A 19,435-nucleotide genomic window follows, 5' to 3' on the forward strand; every position below is an offset into this window, starting at 1 on the left:
AGAGGGTGAACTGATAGTAGATCAGGTTCCTTTCTCATAGTGGAGACCTGGTCAGTTAAACAGTGAAAACAGGTGCAAGTTTTCATAAAGACACAAAATTAGCTATTTTTCATTGTTTGATTTTGGCTGATATGGGCTGTGGTAGTTAACAGGCACCTGTAACATTCCAGTGCTGGGGGATACTAGCATGATGGAGCAGAATTACCAACATTAAAATGCACTTCTGTCTGAAGACAGCCCACACTGGATTATTGTACAGTTATTATGGTCACACTGTCTAGTTCACTATTTGGAAGTCTGAAAAAACATGTACATCGTGTGTTCGCTTACGCTCCATCATTCCTGTGTGTGTGTGTGTGTGTGTGTGTGTGTGTGTGTGTGTGTGTGTGTGTGTGTGTGTGTGGCAGAAAGTGACATCATTAGAAACCTGGCAGCTGGGGACTCGGTGGACTGTGTGGATGGGTCTGCTGCACCAGGAAAAACTGTGGTCTGATGGGAGCTCCTCTCTGTTTCGACACTGGACCAACAGGCAACGTTAACAGCTGATGGATAACTAAATATCAACGTAACAATTCTTCTCATTTTATATCATTTATGTCTCATAAGTCGTCCTTTCTGTCTCAGTTCCACCCAATGTAGGAATCTTCAGATCATTATTACGAAATGAGACCAGTATCACTATGCAGCGGAATAAAATGAAGAGCAATGTCCGCTTCAATCTCCAGTTTAATGATACAGATATAAACATCTCTGCAGCAGATGGAGATGGACGAGAAACTCACACAGCCTCATCTCTCTCACTGCTGGAACAAAATACACATTTACTCTCTTCTTTGAGAGCATCAGAAGCAGTGGAGTTAGCATTACTGCAGTTACTGATAAGATACTTCAATACTATGCAGTATAGCAACTCAACACTACTGTAAAACCAGAATATGTTTGATGGGAAATATTCAAACATTGAATCTGCATTGACATTTAACTTAATACTATATTCACTTACACAGTAAAAACAATTCACCCAGAAAGATCAAATTTGGGAGTCCTTGAGGGATCAGCATACTTAAATGCCCATTTTCAGTACAGTACGGACTTTAGGGACAGTTGTATATGTACTGTATGTTTGTGTATAACAATTATATATATATATATATATATATATATAATATATGTATTATAAAGCTTATTTGAATTAGAGGAGAGAATAGAATGCAGTATGGAATCAGATGATCACAGCTATGGGTTCTACAATGATGCAATAACCAGTATGTGTGAATAAATTAGAATGTTGAGCTTGTGCATAAATTGCAGTCCCTGTACACATTCACCTCAGTATCTCCCACACTCCCACAGAGGACACCTGGACAGCTGTGAAGCTCGAGGCGGGCCACGGCAAAACCACCGGTCAAAGCTCTGCAGACCCTCAGATACATACTGATTACACAGATCAGACTGACAACATGCATGATGCTAATTTCCTTTCGTTTTCATCTTTTTTTTCCCCCGACTGTGGTCAGGCTTCCTGTGGGGCTCCCCGCCCGTCCCAGTTCCGCTGGGATGGTATACTGTTGATGTGAAGGCCAATCATCTGGCTGATGGGCTGGAGAAGTGCAAGCTCTTCAGACGTCTACTGGTTACATATTTAACTTTGCTTCTACAGCATTTCACTGAAATGACGGAACAACAGTTATACTGTATGTAACCAACCCAGTAAGTAGCCCACTGGTGACTTGAAGTCCAGATGTCTAGGTTCACTGGTGGAATAGTCTGTACCTACGTGCATTTACTGTAAGTATTGTACTTAAGTACAAATTCCAGGTACTTTTACGTTACTTGAGTAGTTCATGCTACTTATGGTGGTATTGCTACTTTTACCAAAGTAAACTATCTGAAAACTTCCTCCACCACTGGTAGGTTAAAACCAGGCTAAACATGTCTGAAAGTGGAAGTCTTTGAGGCATCCTGGTCCTTTTAACATCTAAGTACTTACCTAGATGTTATGCTGTAGGGACCTAGATGTCCAGAAATCTTTTTACTTTTCTACCAAAAATAGCTTTAACCTGTCTAGACACCTGCAAGTCACCGAGTGAGTGATTACTGGGAGACGTCTGAAAAAGGTTTCACTCTTCAACCTGTTCCAGCCGGGTGTTACCCCTTCATGTTGACAAATTCATGCTCACTGTGTTTTGAGCTGTTTGGGGAGTGTCCTGCAGCTGTTTTGGTGAACTGTATTCTAGGGAGACAAAGGCCGTCTCTCAGGGGGTAACCCTGGCTTCTCGGAGCCTCTGCTGATGGTGGGCGTTTGGGCTGTGGGGAAGACTCAGCCCCGCTCTGAAGCCCTGCATGGTGACATCATGTGTCGCTGTGTGGAGGCAAGCCACCGCGGCTCAGTGGACTTGTTCCTCTGGAGCTTGAGTGGCTGCTGACAGCAGAGTGCGATGATGATAGGCCGGTCTTCAATGCTGCCCAGGAGCCAGGAAGTCTGCGTGCTAGTCCGCCTCAGAGCTCAACTTCAGACTTCCGGTGTATCTGATGTAGGATGCTGTGGTAGGATACACACACCAAACTCCACCAATCTGACCTCGAACTTTGGATTCTAATTAGACTTTCTTAAATTGGTCTCAGGATGTTTGGTGTCACCATCATTTTAGGATTACTAATCCCTCCTTGAATATCTTATTCTGTATTTGGCGTAAAAACATATTGTTGACTTATTGATTATTTAATGTATTAAAGAGATTTGTTTATAGGAGAAGAGAAATATAGATACATTTTATATATATATATATATATATATATATAATACATTTTATATTTTTATATTATACAGGTTTTCTGCAGGTTTCAACAAGTTAAATGACAATTCCGGTGCAAAACGAACCTAGGGGTTAATAACACATTTGATTAGCATGAAAACATGTCCCAGAGAACGATCGAGAGGGTACACATCTGTTATTAACCCCTAGGTTCGTTTTGCGCCGGAATTGTCCTTTAAATGAGAGACTCTAAGGACCAGCAGAAACCCTGGTTATAGTTGTTATGCTGTAAATTAAATAACTTTAACAGTATGCATTGTTACAATAAAAGTTAGAGATTTACTATAACTTTCCACATTGTGTTTGACTGTTTTATAAGGAATTATTGTAACTTCAGTTTAGGAACAAAAACTCTGGACTTTTCTCCTGTAATATCTGTAGTAAAAAATGTGACCGATGACCGGTCTGGTCCGGTCAATCTGACTCCACTTAGATCACTACAGCTCACACCCTCAAATCTTAAGTGTTCATTTACTGGTAGATCAAAAATGAAACTCAATGATTCTTTCAGTTAAAATATAAGGATACAGTCCAGATCTTCTCGGTTCCTGCCGGATCCCTCCACGAGAGAACGCAATGTATGAAATGTTACCTTGATTCACACACTCCCAGGTCGAATACAGACCTTTGTTACTCTTGGGATATTTTACGGTTGCTTTCTATTTATCAAACATATACACTGGTTACGAAATGTTTTATGATGTTCATATTACTGAATACCTGTGTATTTTTCTGTATCTTCTGCAGACTAAGGGAGTACTGAGAGTCAAGGACATTTCACAACCTGCACCACACTTTTCTCAACTTTCCAATCATTTCCTGGATGACAATATTCCGTACTCCCTTTATAATATCTTATCACTTCTAAAAAACCAGATGGCCTCTCATAACCCAGGGAAGCAGAGACGACGAGGTCAGCCTAATGAACTCTAAAACGTCTCACTTTATTCTCACAAAAAATATTATCCTACACTCATCCAAACTTCTTGTGAGTCAAATCTCTCACTCCTCTTTGTCTCAGCTCTCGAAATTACTTATCTTTCTAATACTACTACTAAAGCTACTTTGCTTTGATAAGTAGCATGGTCTGTGTGAGTCAAATGTTATATAAAAACGTATGAATATGCAGAACTATGGTTTTATAGTTAAACCAGATCTCTAACTGTAGGTGTGTTCATTTTTATCTTCGTTGACTTATAGTTTTAATGAAGCTTATCGGAGGTTCAGTCAGGATGACTCTTTATGCTCTCATTCATTCACTCTCTCTCTCTCTCCCGCTTCTACTCAATCAGCTGACTATGGGCGTTCACTCTTTCAGTTAAACCAACCAGATTTTTTTCTCTGTGAGCCAATCATATCGTTGCTGTCAAACTTTTAAACCTTTCTCCTCTGCTGCTGCCTCCATCCCATTCACCTTCACATCACATCATGTTCATGTAGCTGTAACATCATTCCCAAAGCAAATCTATTTTACTTTTCTGTTATAGTCACTTCATCCCTGCTTAGAAATTTGTTACAGCTGATTGATATTTTTGTTTGGCAGTGTTATGTTTTTTATTGTTACTGTATTGTGATAATGTGTGTGAATATTTACTTAGTATATTTCTGTCCATCTGAAACAAAGAAATGCGACCAAACTTTATTCAAGTATACTTCCTTGTCATTGCTCAGTACAATAGAAAACGACACAAATACAATACTATTATATAATACAATACAAAGGAATTCTACACAATACAAACCCAGTAAGGCACCTGATCTAGGCATGACTCCTCCCACCCCGGAACAACATGGTGGTTGAAAAGCTCTGGAGAAGAAAAAAAAATCCCAGAGGGAGTGGTCACAGTGAAACCGGGAGGACTTTGGCTTCACCACTGCAGTGCCAGTGTTTGCCTTTGCTGCCTCAGAGGTCATGTTTCACATTCATTAACAAGGTAAGATTCCCTACTGTGTTGTGCAGTGATTTACTGTATGTGGTACATCAAAACTTGCAGGATGATGCATGTTAGTATTTTGGATTTTAATTGGTGTATCCAATCCATGTTTCAAGCTAAGCTTATAGAGAGTTCTTGAAAGTGAGAGAGACTGAGTCGTGAATGTGCAGCTGGACTTTGGCCAGTGAGCAACTTTGAATTGTTTAGAGTTTATGATATGGAAGTTCAGATGTGTTTAGCTGTAGAGTTCTACCTGTGTCTGCATTAAAGACAACAGCTCTGAAAAATGAGTTTACCTATACTGTATGTTTTGTAAATATCTTTATTTTTAAGTGATTGTTACTGTTACTAAAACACATTTCCTCGCGAGACAGAATGTAAATGATTAATTTCCCAGGTATAATCAGTTAACACTGATCTTCTTCTTTGAGGTCATGGCTTCCCCTAGCGCTCTCCTGTCAGAGGTGCAGTTTCAGTGTTGCATCTGTCAGGAGGTTTTCTCTGAACCCGTTTCCATCCCCTGCGGTCACAGCTTCTGCTTCACCTGCATCACATCACACTGGGACCACGGTCTCGCCGTCAGCTGTCCCAAATGTCAGACAGTCTTTAAGGGCCGCCCAGAGCTTTGTGAAAACTCTTTCGCCAAGGAAATGTCAGAGCAGATCCGAGCGAGAAAGCAAAACGATGTGATGCCACAGGCAGGGAAACTCATATATTGTGATGTGTGTGTGGGAAAGCAAACAAAGGCCCTGAAGTCCTGCATTGTGTGTCTGACCTCATATTGTGAGAGTCACCTGGAGCCACACCTGAGAGTTACCACCTTGAAGATTCACAAGCTAATCCAACCTGTGGCAATGCTGGAGAACCGGATGTGCAAAAGGCACCAAAGGCTCCTGGAGCTATTCTGCAGGAGCGACCAGAGGTGCGTGTGTGTGCTGTGTACCAAGACCAACCACCGCTGTCACGACACCGTCCCAGTGGAGCGAGAGGGTCAGGAGAAGAAGGTGAATTCTGAATTCCTTATAATCATTGTGCCATGATCATCCCATCAAATACATTGGCCGCCATTGATTCAGTTTGGGGTTTAATTCCTGTTCTGATGTTCAGGCTCAGATGAAAAGGATTGAGGCTGATGTTCAGCAGATGATTCAGGACAGACTGCAGAAAGTGGAGGAGATCAAACACTCTATGGAGCTCAGCAAAGTAAGTTGACATAGATTATTAACCCGAGCTGTTGCAGCAGCAATTTAAACAGCCTACGTGTGGCCGGGTTGGGTCAGTGGTAGAGCAGGCGCACATGTACTTCGAGGTTTATAGTAGGTTAATGCCTCGACGCAGAGGTCCAGGGTTCAAATCCGACCTGTTACAATTTCCTGCATGTCTTCCCCCCTCTCTCTCTCACCTAGATGTCCTACCAAAAAATAAAGGCGGAAAAGCCCAAAAAATTATCTTAAAAAAAAAAAGCCTACGTATAACAATGTAACCAAGGAGGCACAATCTTTAAGGTGCGCACAAAGAAATCCTCAAGTGTCAAACTGTGCACTTCATTCTGCACAGTGAGGGTCGAATATCCAGGTGAAGTAACAAGAAGCAAAACACATTTTTGAGTGGAGGGGGACTTTCAATTGACAACAATACCAGCGCATGCCAAAATCACCTGTGTTTCTGGAAACACCCTCAGACCCCCAGAGTTTTTTGTCCAATGTCTTTAGGAAAACTCAAAGAGGGACCTAGTGGAAAGCATGGAGGTCTTCTCCACTCTGCTTGGTTCCCTGGAGAGATGTCAGGCTGAGCTGGCCGAGGTGATCCAGAGGAAGCAGGCAGCAGCAGAGCGGAGAGCTGAGAGGCTTATCGCAGAGCTGGAGCTGGAAATCACTGAGCTGGAGAGGAAGAGGAGTGAGATGGAGCAACTTTCTCACACAGAGGACCACCTCCATCTTCTGCAGGTCAGGAGTCGTCTCACAGCAACATATTTGATCGTTATACAGAGATGCCAAAGAGCATTCTAAAAAATCGGAATTTGCAAACATCTCATCTTATCTGGCCACTTATCTGCTTTTTTCTCTCTTATTTGACTTCTTTGTGTCAGAGATTTCCTGCTCTGAGTTTTCCTCCGTCTGCCAAAGCCTGCTCTGACATCATCGTCCATTCAGACACATGTTTGGGGACTGTGAGAAGAGCGGTGGTCAACATTGAACAGCAGCTTCAATCTGCTTTGAAAAAGCTTTCCACTCAAGGTAATCTTCTAAAAAGATTACTCGTTAGCATTACTACATTCTGTGACAAAACAGCCACTTGCATGTCATGTACATGAACATTTGTTTCATTTTCTATTCCATGTTCCCATTAACTTACAGAGCATGAGAAGATGCAGCAGTATGCAGGTACAGTTGGACTTTAAAGACAGTAAAACAATGTCAGTAAAGAGACTCACATCTTTTAGCATCTGTCATCAGCATCTCTCTCTCTATCTCTCTCTCTCTCTCTCTCTCTCTCTCTCTCATATGTTTTGTCCTACTTCTGAATAAAATTAAAATATGATGTACCTTGAAGGACTCCATAACATACTGTATCAATGAGTGGACAAAACAAGAGAATAATGTTAAAAAACCAACTGAAATAGACTTGAAATCTGATCGTATAATTGCAATAACTGAAAAGGTTTTCACTTGATTAATTGCTTCTTTTTTATTAATAGTTTAGTCTGTATGATTTCAATAACAAGTTCCCAAAGCCTATGGTGACCTCTTCTTATTCCTTGTTTTTGTTGTTGTTGCTTTAATTAATTGATGAATTGCTTCAGCTCTAAGGAGGTTTATTGCCATGAGACAACCAACAAAACTCCAAGTCATCTGTGCACAATTTGTTAAAGGGAAAGTCCTGTGTATCATGACAAGACAAGGCATTCCACAGGAGAAAGAGCATAATGAAGCTAAAACTCCATATAAACTGTCTACTGTCTACCAGCCGATGTTCATCTGGACCCCAGGACAGCCAACCCTTGGCTGGTTCTATCAAAGGATGGGAGACAGATCTGGGATGGAGATGTTGAACAGAACCTGGCGGACATACCAGAGCGCTTTGACACAGCACCATGTGTCCTCGCCACCAGGGTAAATAAAGACATATGTTTAAGGATGTTGTGTCTTTCTGCTTCATTGTCATTGACCTGACCCTCTCTTGCACTGCAGGGTTTCACCACAGGGAGGCACTACTGGGAGGTAGACGTGGGAGACAAAACAGCGTGGGACTTGGGTGTGGCTCGACAGTCAGTCAACAGGAAGGGTTTGGTCACGTTGAGTCCAGAGGACGGTTATTGGGCTATTTGTTTGAGGAAGGGCAGAGAATACCGGGCATGTGCAGGACAGGCAGAGCTGCTGTGTCTCTCTCAGAGGCCGCGGGTTGTTGGGGTGTTCTTGGATTACGAGGACGGAGCACTGTCCTTTTATGACGCAGAGGCCAAGTCACACATCTATTCCTTTACACAGGTCCAATTCACTGAGGCCATGTTTCCCTTTTTTAACCCAGATATGTGTGACAATGGCAACAAATCACCACTTATCATCCGCCCTGTTAGTGGAGTCAATGGAGGAGGGGATATAGATGACATTACAATATAATGGGAAATGTTCAGTGTTTGCTTTTCATGGTATTTTATATTAAACATCATGAAACTGTTCTCTCTTCTCTCTCACTATTTTTTGAATTAGACAATTTGTGTTCCATTCACAATCATTTCACACATGGATCCTGTTTGTGACTCTGCCCCTCCCTCAATAAACTGTTAACTGATGTATCTGTTGTATGTGCTTACCTCTGCTCTTCCTCCGGCTTTTTATTCTTCCCTTCGCTCATGCTCTCCTAAAAAGTAACACCTTGAGCACAGATCTTAGACCTGCCTCACTCCAATAATAACCATGCTCAGTCATTAAAGACTAACCCACAAAACTGACTTCAGACCAAGTCGTAGGTTGCACAACCTGTCAATTGGTAATCAGATTAGCACAGAGATGGGATTAGCCTCAAGGCAGATGGAGCACTGAGACAGACTTCAGGATTGAGTCCTGGGAGGAGGCATTATACACACACAGAGCACTGTACACTCACAGGTATGTCACTGAGCTAAATGTATGCACACAAACACACAGTGATTGCAAGCAATCATGTAACACTTGTGAATTCCTAAAATAATTTAGGAATTAGGAAACATTTCTGTAAAGAGAGGGCTAAAAGGGATTGGGGAAGAAGGAAGGGATGACGAGGGATTAAAACTGATATCAGTCAAGCACAGGGCGGAGACACACACACACGTAGAGAGCCTACATGTTACACTGGGATAATGCAAGAACACTACACATTTCTGTACCGGATATAAAACCTCTTTGGATGACCAATAAACAAGGGTAAGTCAAATATTTTTTTTCAAAATAGTTTTAAATGTTGATGTCTGTTACTGTAAGAGGGAATATCAACATGCAAACCACTGTCCTACAGTGCCAGTAACTGTACCGGTAGGCTTTCTGGTGTTTGTCACTAATTGTGTGGCAATGTCAAAACTAAGAAAATACATTTAGGAGTTGCCACATTAGGTCGATAACTTCATTGAAAATGTATAGTGAAGCTAAAACTGTTGGGGATGACAGCTTCTCGAGGCTTGAGCAGATTATACACAGTGTACAAAGTCTTGAGGTTTTGCACTGCTTCCAACAGCTTGGATATGGATAAGCCTGAAAGAATAATTTATTAAGGTTCTCTAATTACACAAATGTAAATGTAACAAGTCATGGTCACAAGATTGAATTATACTTTTGGTTTCTCTGTTTTGCTGCAGTTCAAAGAACCTTTCATGCAACCATTTTAGTCCAGTTTGTAACTTCACCTGGATGGAGACCAGTGAAGCAGCAGCAATTATCAATATGATAAGTTTGCTCTTATGATGTTTTCTGATTGGCTGCACCTGAGTGGAGAGGTGTGATGTCGCCAGTGATGGACGAGACAGCCGGGGATCTCCCAGTCAGAGACGTGGGACCGATGAGGGGGGGGCTGATGCCAACTGTCCCAGGTTTGTGTGTATAGCTTTGCCATTATCTGTGTGTACATGTACTTTAAAAGTTCCACTGATTAACACCTAAGATCAGAAATAGAGACAATTCTCCAGAGTTGTGCTAGATTGGCCCATTACTTTATTTTTTTAAAATCTAAGTTATATGATGTTAAATATGCTTTAAAATGAGCTCTTCATTACATCCTGTGAATACATATTCCCAGTCTTGACTAAATCTGTCACTATGTCACTTTTCCCCAGATACCCTGCGTGATGTGAAGTCATGGAGGAAGCATCATGTCATGAAGACAAAAGGTAAACCACTTTAAAATACTCATCCTTTTCAGATTTCCACTCAAGTTTTCAGACTCTAGTGTACAAAAGTACATATCCTGCTAAAACAACTCTCTTTTCAGTTGTCTTTGCGTCAAACATACAAAGAAAGGGCTATTTATATTTCTGGCTGCCTCTCTCTCTGTCGCTCTCTTCAGCAGATCCTCAGCGCCTGTTTCGGTTTCCCAGAGAGCATCTGGAGGACCTGTGTCTCAGACTGCAAGAGGAAAACAGTGTGCTAAGACAACACACTCGTACACAGGAGCAGAGGCTACGCAGGTAATAGAAACATTGACACATACCTAAATGAATGTACCTAACACTAGACATTTGAGCAAAATTGGGCACATTAATGTGGCATCTCAGAGTAGCTTGGAAAAAAAGCTCTGTTGCTGCCCCAGAATGTGATTTAAAGAGATACAGTATTGTATTTACAGTATTTGGTAACAAAGACATTGCACAGCTTCTTAGCAGTACCAGACTTAACTATTAGCCTATTTATGTCTGTAGTCCCTGGGCAGGAAACAAAGAATACCATCTCTGTTGAGAAAATAAAAAACAAAACTGGTATAAGTCCCCTAATATGGCTGATTTAACCTCTCCCTCCTCCTCCTTGACTCAGGATGTCCACCAGACTGATTCGTCTCCGTCAGGCCCGTCCTGGGTCCAGTGCTGTGAAGGAGAGGGACATGGAGGAGACCATACAGGAGCTGGAAGCCCGCGTGGCTATGCTGGAGAGCCAGAAAGCAGTGCTGCAGAACAAGCTGAGCCTGGCTAAGCAGCACATTATGGACATTGGGGGACGCACGCCATACAAGTTCAGTAAAGGTGTGTATGTTGCACATGAATGTAGGCCAGGGTGATAACGGCTTTCTCTTCCATCTCTGACCTCCATCTCTCCTTCTTTAGGTAAAAGTATGGAAGTGGAGGGCGGAGTCAGGAGGGCCGCCCAGACTGCCCCGCCTCGCTACGGACCCATGCTGGAAGACACCAGGGCAGAGATGGAGAGATTGTAAGTGTGTGATGTAGAACATTGAGCAGATGTTTTTCTAAACTCATGATCACATCATTGTTCCGCTTCATTCATACTACCTGACTTCTCTCCTCTATCCCACTCTTACTCCCAAACCCCGACATGACTCCACGCTGACCTCCCTCTGCCCCTCATATCTCTCCCTCCCAGCAGGTCCAGTGTGACAGAGCAGGTGAGGGCTGCAGAGCTGGAGATGACTGCCCAGGTGCTCAGAGACACGCTGAGAGAGAAAGAGAAAGAGATAGAGGGAACTGTGAGAGACATAAGGAAGCAACAGGCTGACAGACACAGGTGGCTACAGCATGAATACATTGCAGTACTTGTAGGGAAGCCATGAGAAGCAAGTGAGAAAACAATTCTGGATCCATTTTTTAAGTCTGATCTAAATAGTTTTTCTCTCCTCTGTTTAGACTTAAAAACAAGTGAAAAAAAAGGTTTTGCCAGAATAATCTTTCTAAGATCCTTAAAAAAATGAAAAAATCATCTGTGAAATAAGTGGGAGGAAAAGGTTTCACAGTGTCAATTTACTACAAGAGGTTGAAGTGCACCCCATGTGTACCCTGTGTTCTAAATAGGACTAAAAGCATTCATGTTGTCTTTCAGTTGTTTAGAGTGCATGAAGAAATTAAAACTCACCTGGAAGAAAACATAAATGCTTTTAGTCCTATTTAGAACATAGGGTAGTGGTGCAGTTCAGTCTCTTGTGGACTAAATGAGTTTTACAACAACAAACCGAAATTAATTTTGACAAAAAAGATTTCCTCTGCCAAAACGTTTGCCTATTTTCACAGATGGAAAAAAAAAAAAATACTTAGAAAAACGATCCTGGCAAAACCTTTTTTCACCTGTTCTTAAATTATAAACACAGGAGAGAAAACTATTTGGATCAGACATGAAAAATGGATCACTGCATTTTTCTTTTCTTACTTGCCACCCAGTACCGTAACTTTGCTACAGTTGATGAAAAAATGATACTCAGAAACTGGACTGTTGGACCATTCACAGTGAATGCTCAGTCAGTAATCTGACCACTGCCCATTTCCTCCTTAAGCAGTGTAGTTCAAAGATCAGTCTGTACACTGTAGTGCTCGTTCCACAACAAGCCACCTTTTTTGCAGCTACCACTATAACTGCCTGTAACAACCCTGTCAATAAAAATAATGAATCCTGTTGTTATCTCTGTCAGAATAACTATTAGAGAGAACGTGGATCAGATCCGTCTACAAAAGCAGCTTTCAGACAAGAGCACTGCCCTGAGAGTCAACCAGGAGAAGTTCAATACCCTGCAAGAGGTTAGATGACCTTATTTGTCTATAAATCATTCATTTGTTCTTTTGTTATTTTGTTATAATGTGATCACATCAGCTTAAGAATTTGGGTTTAGTACTTTAGTCATTTACACTTATATCTGTTAACTAATGATCCTCAAAAGACAAATATGTGAATATGCCTTTCTTCTTTCCTTGCAGGCATATGAGAATCAGCTGGAGGAGGTAAATGGCCCCTTACACAAAAAGCTTTATGAATTCCTCAAATGAATAGTCTGATGCTTTACTCTACTAACGTTGAGTGTGTTGTGTGTTCCTCCCAGAGTCAGAAATCACTGAGGGAAAGCCAGGGAGCTCTGCTGGAGAAAGTGGAGGAGCTGACTGAACAGCTGAAGCATGAGAGACAGAGAGCACTGGCACTGGAGGGACAACTTACCACCTCTACCCTGTCTCTACAGACCCTGGACAGGGTACCGCATCTGTATCTGCATGTATAAATCCTGACAAAGAAACACTACAGATCATGTAACGTGATGTCAAAGATTTCATTCTTTTCCTTTCAGCTACAGGAGCGGATATTAGACCTGGAGGGAGAGAGGGATCTAATAAAAGAAAACTATGACACTCTGCTAGAGAGGTGAGAGTTAAAGTCTTCTAGGCCCTGCAAAACAATTTATAAGATGTAATGGAGCTATGGTTTATGAGATATGGTTTATGTCCATATGAAAAAGTCTTTATTTATTCAAGTTATGCTAACATTGGACTTCTGAAAGTTATTTTTTTCTCATTGTATGTTTATATTTACCCTTTTCCTTCCTAGTACTTTATCTGTGCGAAGCAACTACAAAGGCAATGGTGAACAACATACAGAAGTGAATCAGAGGAGGGAGGAACAGGGAGAAAACATCAGCGGGACGGACAGCCAGAGACTGGAGGAAATGCTGCAAGCAGAGAGGGGGGAGAGAGGCAGGCTGGAGCTGGAGCTGGAGAAACTGAGACGAGAGAAGGAGATGTTGGAGGAGAAGTGGGAGCAAGAAAGAGGTAGGAGTTTCTGCATGTTGGCACTGCATCTGCTGCAGTTTGACAATGAGAAGGAATGGATTTGAAGTTAGTTAAGGAAGATACATTTCATTTTATATGATTTTATTTAAATTAGACCCTAACGCCTGAAACCTCAATTCGTCCAGTGCCGGAGGCAAACATATTCTCCAGTAACAAAAAAAACCCCAGTACATTCATTTACAATCCCCGCCATTTATTTATGTGTGCTTTGTTCTTTTGTGCAGCGTTTTCTGTGACAACGAGAGACAGACGAGAGCATCTGGAACAGGAGGTTGTCCAGTACAAAGAGCAGGTTTCTGCTCTGCAGGAAAGACTGGACTCTGTCACCAAGGTCAGAGATTTAAAAAAAAAATATATATAATATATTGCTAAACAGCTGTTTCACACATCAGTCTCTTAATTGATCTGTGTGCCAACGTGTCATCTCTTTTCTTTTCTCTCCTCCAGGAGTTTGACATGAGTGTTGAGGATCTCAGTGAAACTCTTATACAGATCAAGGTTTGCGCACTTGTTTACCTCTGTTAGGACTGCTTCAAAAGACACATAAACATAAACGTCATGCTTTCCGTGTAACTATAGGCATTTAGGATGCAGCAGGAGAGCAGGACGAAGCTGCATTTCCTCTGGGCTAATGAGAAGGTGGAGGATTCGCCCCGTGTGCTGGCAAACATCCAGGCATCGCATGCTGAGACTGTGCTGGAACTACAGAAAACCAGAAACCTTCTACTGCTGGAGCACCGTATCAGTAAAGACCTGCAGGTACACACACATACACACTAATCACAACACTCCTGTCATTCTCAGCTTTCTTTAAATTGTCCATCTTCCTATTTTAACTGAACTTGTCTTGGATCAAACTCTGTTTACTCCCCAAGGAAGAGTTGAACACAGTCAACCAGAAGATAGACAGAGAGAGGGAGGAGAGCAGGAGGAGAATGGCAGAAAAAGACAAACTTTTATCAAAAAGAGCTCTTCAGATCAACGCTTTACAAGGTATGAACAACAACGCTCATTTCTGAAGTAACAGCAGAGGCAATATAATTCCTAATCAGATCACTGATTGACATGCAGGTCAAGTGTTTGCAGTTTGTTCAGAAAAAAAACACAAGTGGGTAGTTAGCATCAGAATCTCAAAACTCTTTATGTTTCTATTTGTACCCTAAAGCTCAGTTAAAAGAGTTAGCATACAGCCCCAGGAACTACAAACGGACCATACCAATACAGTACACCTGGCCAGCTGGAGACCAGGAGGTGGTACAGCCCATTGAGGACGACCTGCCTTTCTCTCAGCTGAGGGCTGGGGAGTCACTGTTGGAGATCCATCTTAAGGTCCAAAAACGTTGTACCTGAATTATTGTGTTGATGTTTTTTTTCATTCAAAGTCTTTTGGAGCAAGTTTCCCATGAAGCTAAAATCGTTTTGGTTTTTTGGCACCTCCAGACGGCCACCTTCACCCCAGCAGGGCTTCGTACTATGGGCAGCATCTGTCATGAAGACATTGTGACCTTCTGCACCTACAGCCTCTTAGACTTTGAGGTGCACTCCACCCCTCTGGTGTCAGGCAGTCAGCCCAACTACGGCTTCACGTCCCGCTACGCTCTAACAGCCAGAGACCTGGGCAGGCTGGGAGGCCAGGGGTCAAGGGTCAGAGTGGAGCTCCACCAGGCGATAGGAGGGGTCAAGTTTGTGACGCATGGAAGTGGGCAGATGTCCCTCATGGGTGCTATGGAAAGGAGAGGGGAGCGTGTCAGTGGACATGTCAATATCACAGGTGAGTAATGTGCTGGATTTTATGTTTTTCTTTTCCTACACACAGTTTGTTGACGTGCAGTGAAATGCAGTGATTGCCATTGTAATGCTCCTATTTATTACATATACATATTACTTTGATAATTAAGTTTCAATTTTGTCTGTCTCCAAGGCTCCGAGGGTGAACATGTTGGTGTTGTGGATTTCTGGGTGCGACTGTTTCATGCTGCAGAGCCGATAGACACTGTGGCAGAGAGAGGAGCTGACAGGAGAACAGCGACATGGAGGAGTCCTGTGCAGATCTCTCTTGGCTGGCAAGATGCTGGTCAGGAGGTAAAATAGGGTCTCACTTACCTCTAGTGGTGTGTAGCCATGCAGGTTGTTTTGGTTTTATTTCTCCAGACTGTGACTTTGTAGAGACAATGTCACGGTTACTCTACCTTACTGTGAACATTGTATAACCTACTTTCTACCACAGAAATAGTCAGTGAGAAAACCGTTCACAGTGAGGTCTGTGGATTAGCTAGTGTCACAGGGATATGGTTTTTGGAAACAAACTTTTTTTTTTAAAGTGCCACTTTTCAATGCTGTTTGCAGGAGTTACATGACTACGGTGGGGGGATCCCCAATGAGTTGGTGGTTATGTTGGAACGCTGTGTGGGCCTTAATGCTCGCTGGCCTGGACTTCTTCCTGATGCCTACCTGACATACAGGTTCTACGACCTGCCGCCTCACGTCTCTCCAACAGTCCAGTCCAGCGCTGACCCCGTGTTCAGTGATATCACCAGCTACCCACTTGCAGTAACAGCTGATGTGTTGCACTACCTGAGGTATGATGGTCTAGAAACAGAAAAAAAATGTCAGAAATGTAGGTTATACTGAAGAGGGCATTCACTTCTTGTGACACAGCCGTCTTACATTTTCAAGGTTGTTTGCAGATAAATTAACTATTGGGCCAAATTAATGAGAATCCCTTTCTCAATCAGATTTTATAAAATGTGTCCTTTTGATAATCCTTATCTTTGCAAAATATTGACAAGATTGAACTCCTCTTTTGTCCAGGTCCAGCAGTTTGTGGGTGTATGTGTTTGATGACAGCGATGACCAGATACCGCCAGCCTATCTGGCCAAGACCCCCATCCCACTGCAAGCCCTGGCTACAGGCAGAGAGATCAGAGGTGAGGGAGAGAGAACAGTAAAACAATTACATTATTCATCTCTTACTAGATGAAGCATTTATTTAGATAAAGGTGGAAGTCAACATGTTACTGTCAGCAGTTTCAACGAGTTTTTCTCTCTGTCCTGTCAGGTGACTATGTTCTCAGGGATCCAGCTGGTGGACCTCGGGGCATGGCTAGGGTCTGGATAAAATGGAAGTACCCCTTCCAACCATCAGTGGACACTGTGCTGGGAGGACAGGGAAGACAGGACAGAGCAATGGAAAGCACTGAGAGGAAGGAGAGGAGGAGAGAGGAGCCTGAAGCATCACAGAGGCCTATAGCCAAACCCAGAGTGAAGGTGATCTTTGTTCTAGCATGTCAAAAGATTTAGGAATTACCAGTAGTGTTCTGGGGAACTATACATGTATTTTATGTACATTTGTTTGCAAGAAGAAGTCATCAGAAATCAATGCGTAAATGCTGAAATGTAAGATATGTTCAAAGACATATTCCTGTTCCCTGGCTTAATACCTGGTCTTCTGTGGTTTTACCACAGACTCAGCTATTTGAGCCGAGAGAAACCAAAGCAGTGCAGAAAGAGACTTTGGTAAGGTTTTAAAGCGCCAACAAAAGTAGCAAATTCATGGATTAACTGTGTTTCCATGATAATTTAAGGATAAAAAACTATTTTGTTTACTAGTGTATTCGCCTGTTTACAGCCTCCACCTGTGAAACAGAACAGATCACAGAACATACGACCAGAGCAACCCACCTCCGTAAAACCGCTGGCCACGGACAGGAAGAGATCCACCAAGAGGTCACCTGACCTTTACCACGACACAGCACATCTGATGCCCAAGCCAAGACTGACCACACACTCTCATTTGCCAACAAGAAAGTAATGTGCAGATTCAGTTTTCTTTTAAAAATCCACTTAGTTATTTTGTTGTTGATGGTCTTGACGAAGTTCTAGGAGTTTTAGGTTTTGTGTAAAAGGAAAAGAGGAACTTTGTAGCTAGCTATCACTGTTAATTGATTTATTCTCATTTAAGCTCTTCACCCAGCACATCATCGAGGCGAAGCTCCGCCAGCACTGCCAGGACTCAGGTAGGAGCTCATTCTCTCCCAACAGGGCTTAAAACAATATCTGTGCAGTCATTTTCACAGGAAACAGATGTTAGTTCAAACAATGTTGTGGAAGGAGAAACAGGAGTATTCAGAATTAGAAGCTTGGTGAATGGGCTTATGTTGCATTTCTTCCTCTCAGGACCTTCCCTTTGTGGGTCAGGCATCAATGGAGGAAGAGGAGGAGGAGGAGGAGGAGGAGGAGGAGGAGGAGGAGAGGAGTGAGAGTGGTAATTAAACTGTAACTATTCTTATACACACAATAAGCCTAACACCTGCTTTAAGTTTCTTGCAGTAATTTGAAGTCTCACTCTGCCATTGTTTATACATAATATGCAAAAAAGGATTATAAATAAGAACCGATTTGACCTATACCTGAAACACATATGAAGCTTTTGCATGCTATTTGTTGGACTATACAGCTGCAGCAGGAGACAGTGAAGCCCCAGAGTCTTCAGAGTCAAGTTCCTCACAAAGCGACATTATTATCATGCCACCAAAACGGAAAATGAGGAAGGTACAAACAAAGTAACTATGTTAGTGAGAGAAAATGTACTGTATGAATGAAAGAGAAAAAAAGTTCAGATTTTGCTTTTATTGTCATTTGCAAATGTGTGAATCTAGTATCAATTAGATAATATGATATAAATAGATAACTATGTTTTGTTTTATGCTTCAAGGGAGACAAGCTGAGAGTCGAGATTATGTCCCTGACGTTTGAACCGTCCTCACACGTGGCGCTGGACAAATCAGTGCAGCGTGTTTATGTGGAATACCGGCTGCTGGGTGTCCCCATGGAGACGACAGAAACGCCCATGTCTCTCCGCAAACCCACAAATGGGGAGGAGATTCACTACAACTTCACACGAGGTGAGAGTGGGTGAGCTTTGTAGCTTTGTGTGTTTGTTTCTATAACATCTACATTATTTATAACCCCCAAATGTCTCTGTTTTGTCTCTCTCAGTGATTTATGTGGATGGTTCACAGTCAGCTCCACTCAGACAATATCTTTACACCATGTTAGAGGGCAGGGACCCCAACCAGGGCAGGTAGTGTTATTTCACATGTTAAAGTATGAGTCAATATAACAGTTTATGTCTCTGAACTTTATGGATGTCTCTAGACCCAAACCACCAAATTGAAGTGTGTATGTCTGTGTGTCACGGAAAGGTTAAAGTTCACAGTAGTCAGTGAGCCGATGGACGATGAGGAGGAGTGTGTGGACGTTGGACATGCTTTTCTGGACCTACAAGAACTTCTCCTCACTGGAAATGATGTCAGTGACCAACAAATTGATGGTAGGTGTTGTATTTGTGTTTGATACCAAGACTGTTCAGATTGTTTAGGTAAAGATTTTGCACATTGTTGTATACATTTTTTAGGATCCTTTTTGAACCCTTTCTTGGATAATGTTTGAAACATAGAGTTTTCTAACAGTATGTCTGTCCCTGTGTCTCTTTTTCCTCCAGTGGTGAGTGTGGATGAAGACAAGGAGGTGATAGGCAATCTGAAAGTGTCTCTGGAAGCAGCGAAAGCTCTGACTGGGATATACCAGGAGTTTCACCAGAAGAGAAAGACCAGGAAAGAAGATGACACAGATGAGGAAGAAGAGGAGGAGAAAGAAGAAGCGGAGCAAGAGGGAGAGAAGAAAAAAGATGAAATAGTGATAGATTACGAGGACGATAGTGACTTCTGAAAGCAATTAGGATGAGATTAACAGAAAGGTTGTGTTCTGTATGAAACCGTTTTATTTGACTGTTTTTAGCCTCTTCTTCAAGTTTTCCCAAGCAATTAAATAAAAAGTCATTTTTGAAAGGCATTTGAGGCTGTTTTTTGAAGTTATTTTATAGATTTTATAAGTTTGGTCTTTTTAAATGTAGGTCTTTCAATCTCCTAGTTTATCCAGTACAT

At 42.1% G+C, this 19,435-nt stretch overlaps 2 protein-coding genes across 2 annotated transcripts; both read left to right on the plus strand.

Annotated features, from left to right (window-relative positions):
• The first annotated feature begins 5,184 nt into the window (after window positions 1–5,184).
• LOC144534576 (E3 ubiquitin-protein ligase TRIM39-like) lies at window positions 5,185–8,370 on the plus strand. Its single transcript, XM_078276580.1, has 7 exons — window positions 5,185–5,754; window positions 5,858–5,953; window positions 6,463–6,696; window positions 6,840–6,987; window positions 7,108–7,134; window positions 7,718–7,863; window positions 7,942–8,370. The coding sequence occupies exons 1-7, from the start codon at window positions 5,185–5,187 to the stop codon at window positions 8,368–8,370; spliced, it is 1,650 nt and encodes a 549-aa protein (XP_078132706.1).
• A 1,411-nt stretch (window positions 8,371–9,781) lies between these two features.
• On the plus strand, window positions 9,782–19,220 carry rpgrip1 (RPGR interacting protein 1). Its single transcript, XM_078276637.1, has 30 exons — window positions 9,782–9,812; window positions 10,056–10,109; window positions 10,289–10,406; window positions 10,750–10,955; window positions 11,037–11,139; window positions 11,311–11,451; window positions 12,347–12,452; window positions 12,630–12,653; window positions 12,752–12,898; window positions 12,992–13,065; window positions 13,249–13,469; window positions 13,715–13,821; window positions 13,938–13,988; window positions 14,070–14,249; window positions 14,366–14,483; window positions 14,656–14,819; window positions 14,931–15,261; window positions 15,412–15,572; window positions 15,837–16,069; window positions 16,302–16,417; window positions 16,549–16,751; window positions 16,956–17,011; window positions 17,100–17,297; window positions 17,452–17,506; window positions 17,721–17,754; window positions 17,947–18,041; window positions 18,205–18,394; window positions 18,489–18,573; window positions 18,695–18,822; window positions 18,994–19,220. The coding sequence occupies exons 1-30, from the start codon at window positions 9,782–9,784 to the stop codon at window positions 19,218–19,220; spliced, it is 3,957 nt and encodes a 1,318-aa protein (XP_078132763.1).
• The last annotated feature ends 215 nt before the right edge of the window (window positions 19,221–19,435 follow it).

The sequence above is a fragment of the Sander vitreus genome, chromosome 19 (genome assembly GCF_031162955.1).
Source record: "Sander vitreus isolate 19-12246 chromosome 19, sanVit1, whole genome shotgun sequence".
In the NCBI taxonomy this organism is placed as follows: Eukaryota; Metazoa; Chordata; class Actinopteri; order Perciformes; family Percidae; genus Sander; species Sander vitreus.

Coding starts and splice junctions, on each gene's coding strand:
- LOC144534576 (XM_078276580.1), top strand. CDS start 5,185: ATGGCTTCCCCTAGCGCTCTCCTGTCAGAGGTGCAGTTTCAGTGTTGC. Junction 5,954..6,462: donor ACTCTATGGAGCTCAGCAAA/GTAAGTTGACAT, acceptor CAATGTCTTTAG/GAAAACTCAAAGAGGGACCT. Junction 6,988..7,107: donor GAAAAAGCTTTCCACTCAAG/GTAATCTTCTAA, acceptor ATTAACTTACAG/AGCATGAGAAGATGCAGCAG.
- rpgrip1 (XM_078276637.1), top strand. CDS start 9,782: ATGAGGGGGGGGCTGATGCCAACTGTCCCAG. Junction 10,956..11,036: donor GCCATACAAGTTCAGTAAAG/GTGTGTATGTTG, acceptor CTCCTTCTTTAG/GTAAAAGTATGGAAGTGGAG. Junction 17,298..17,451: donor TCTCATTTGCCAACAAGAAA/GTAATGTGCAGA, acceptor TTCTCATTTAAG/CTCTTCACCCAGCACATCAT.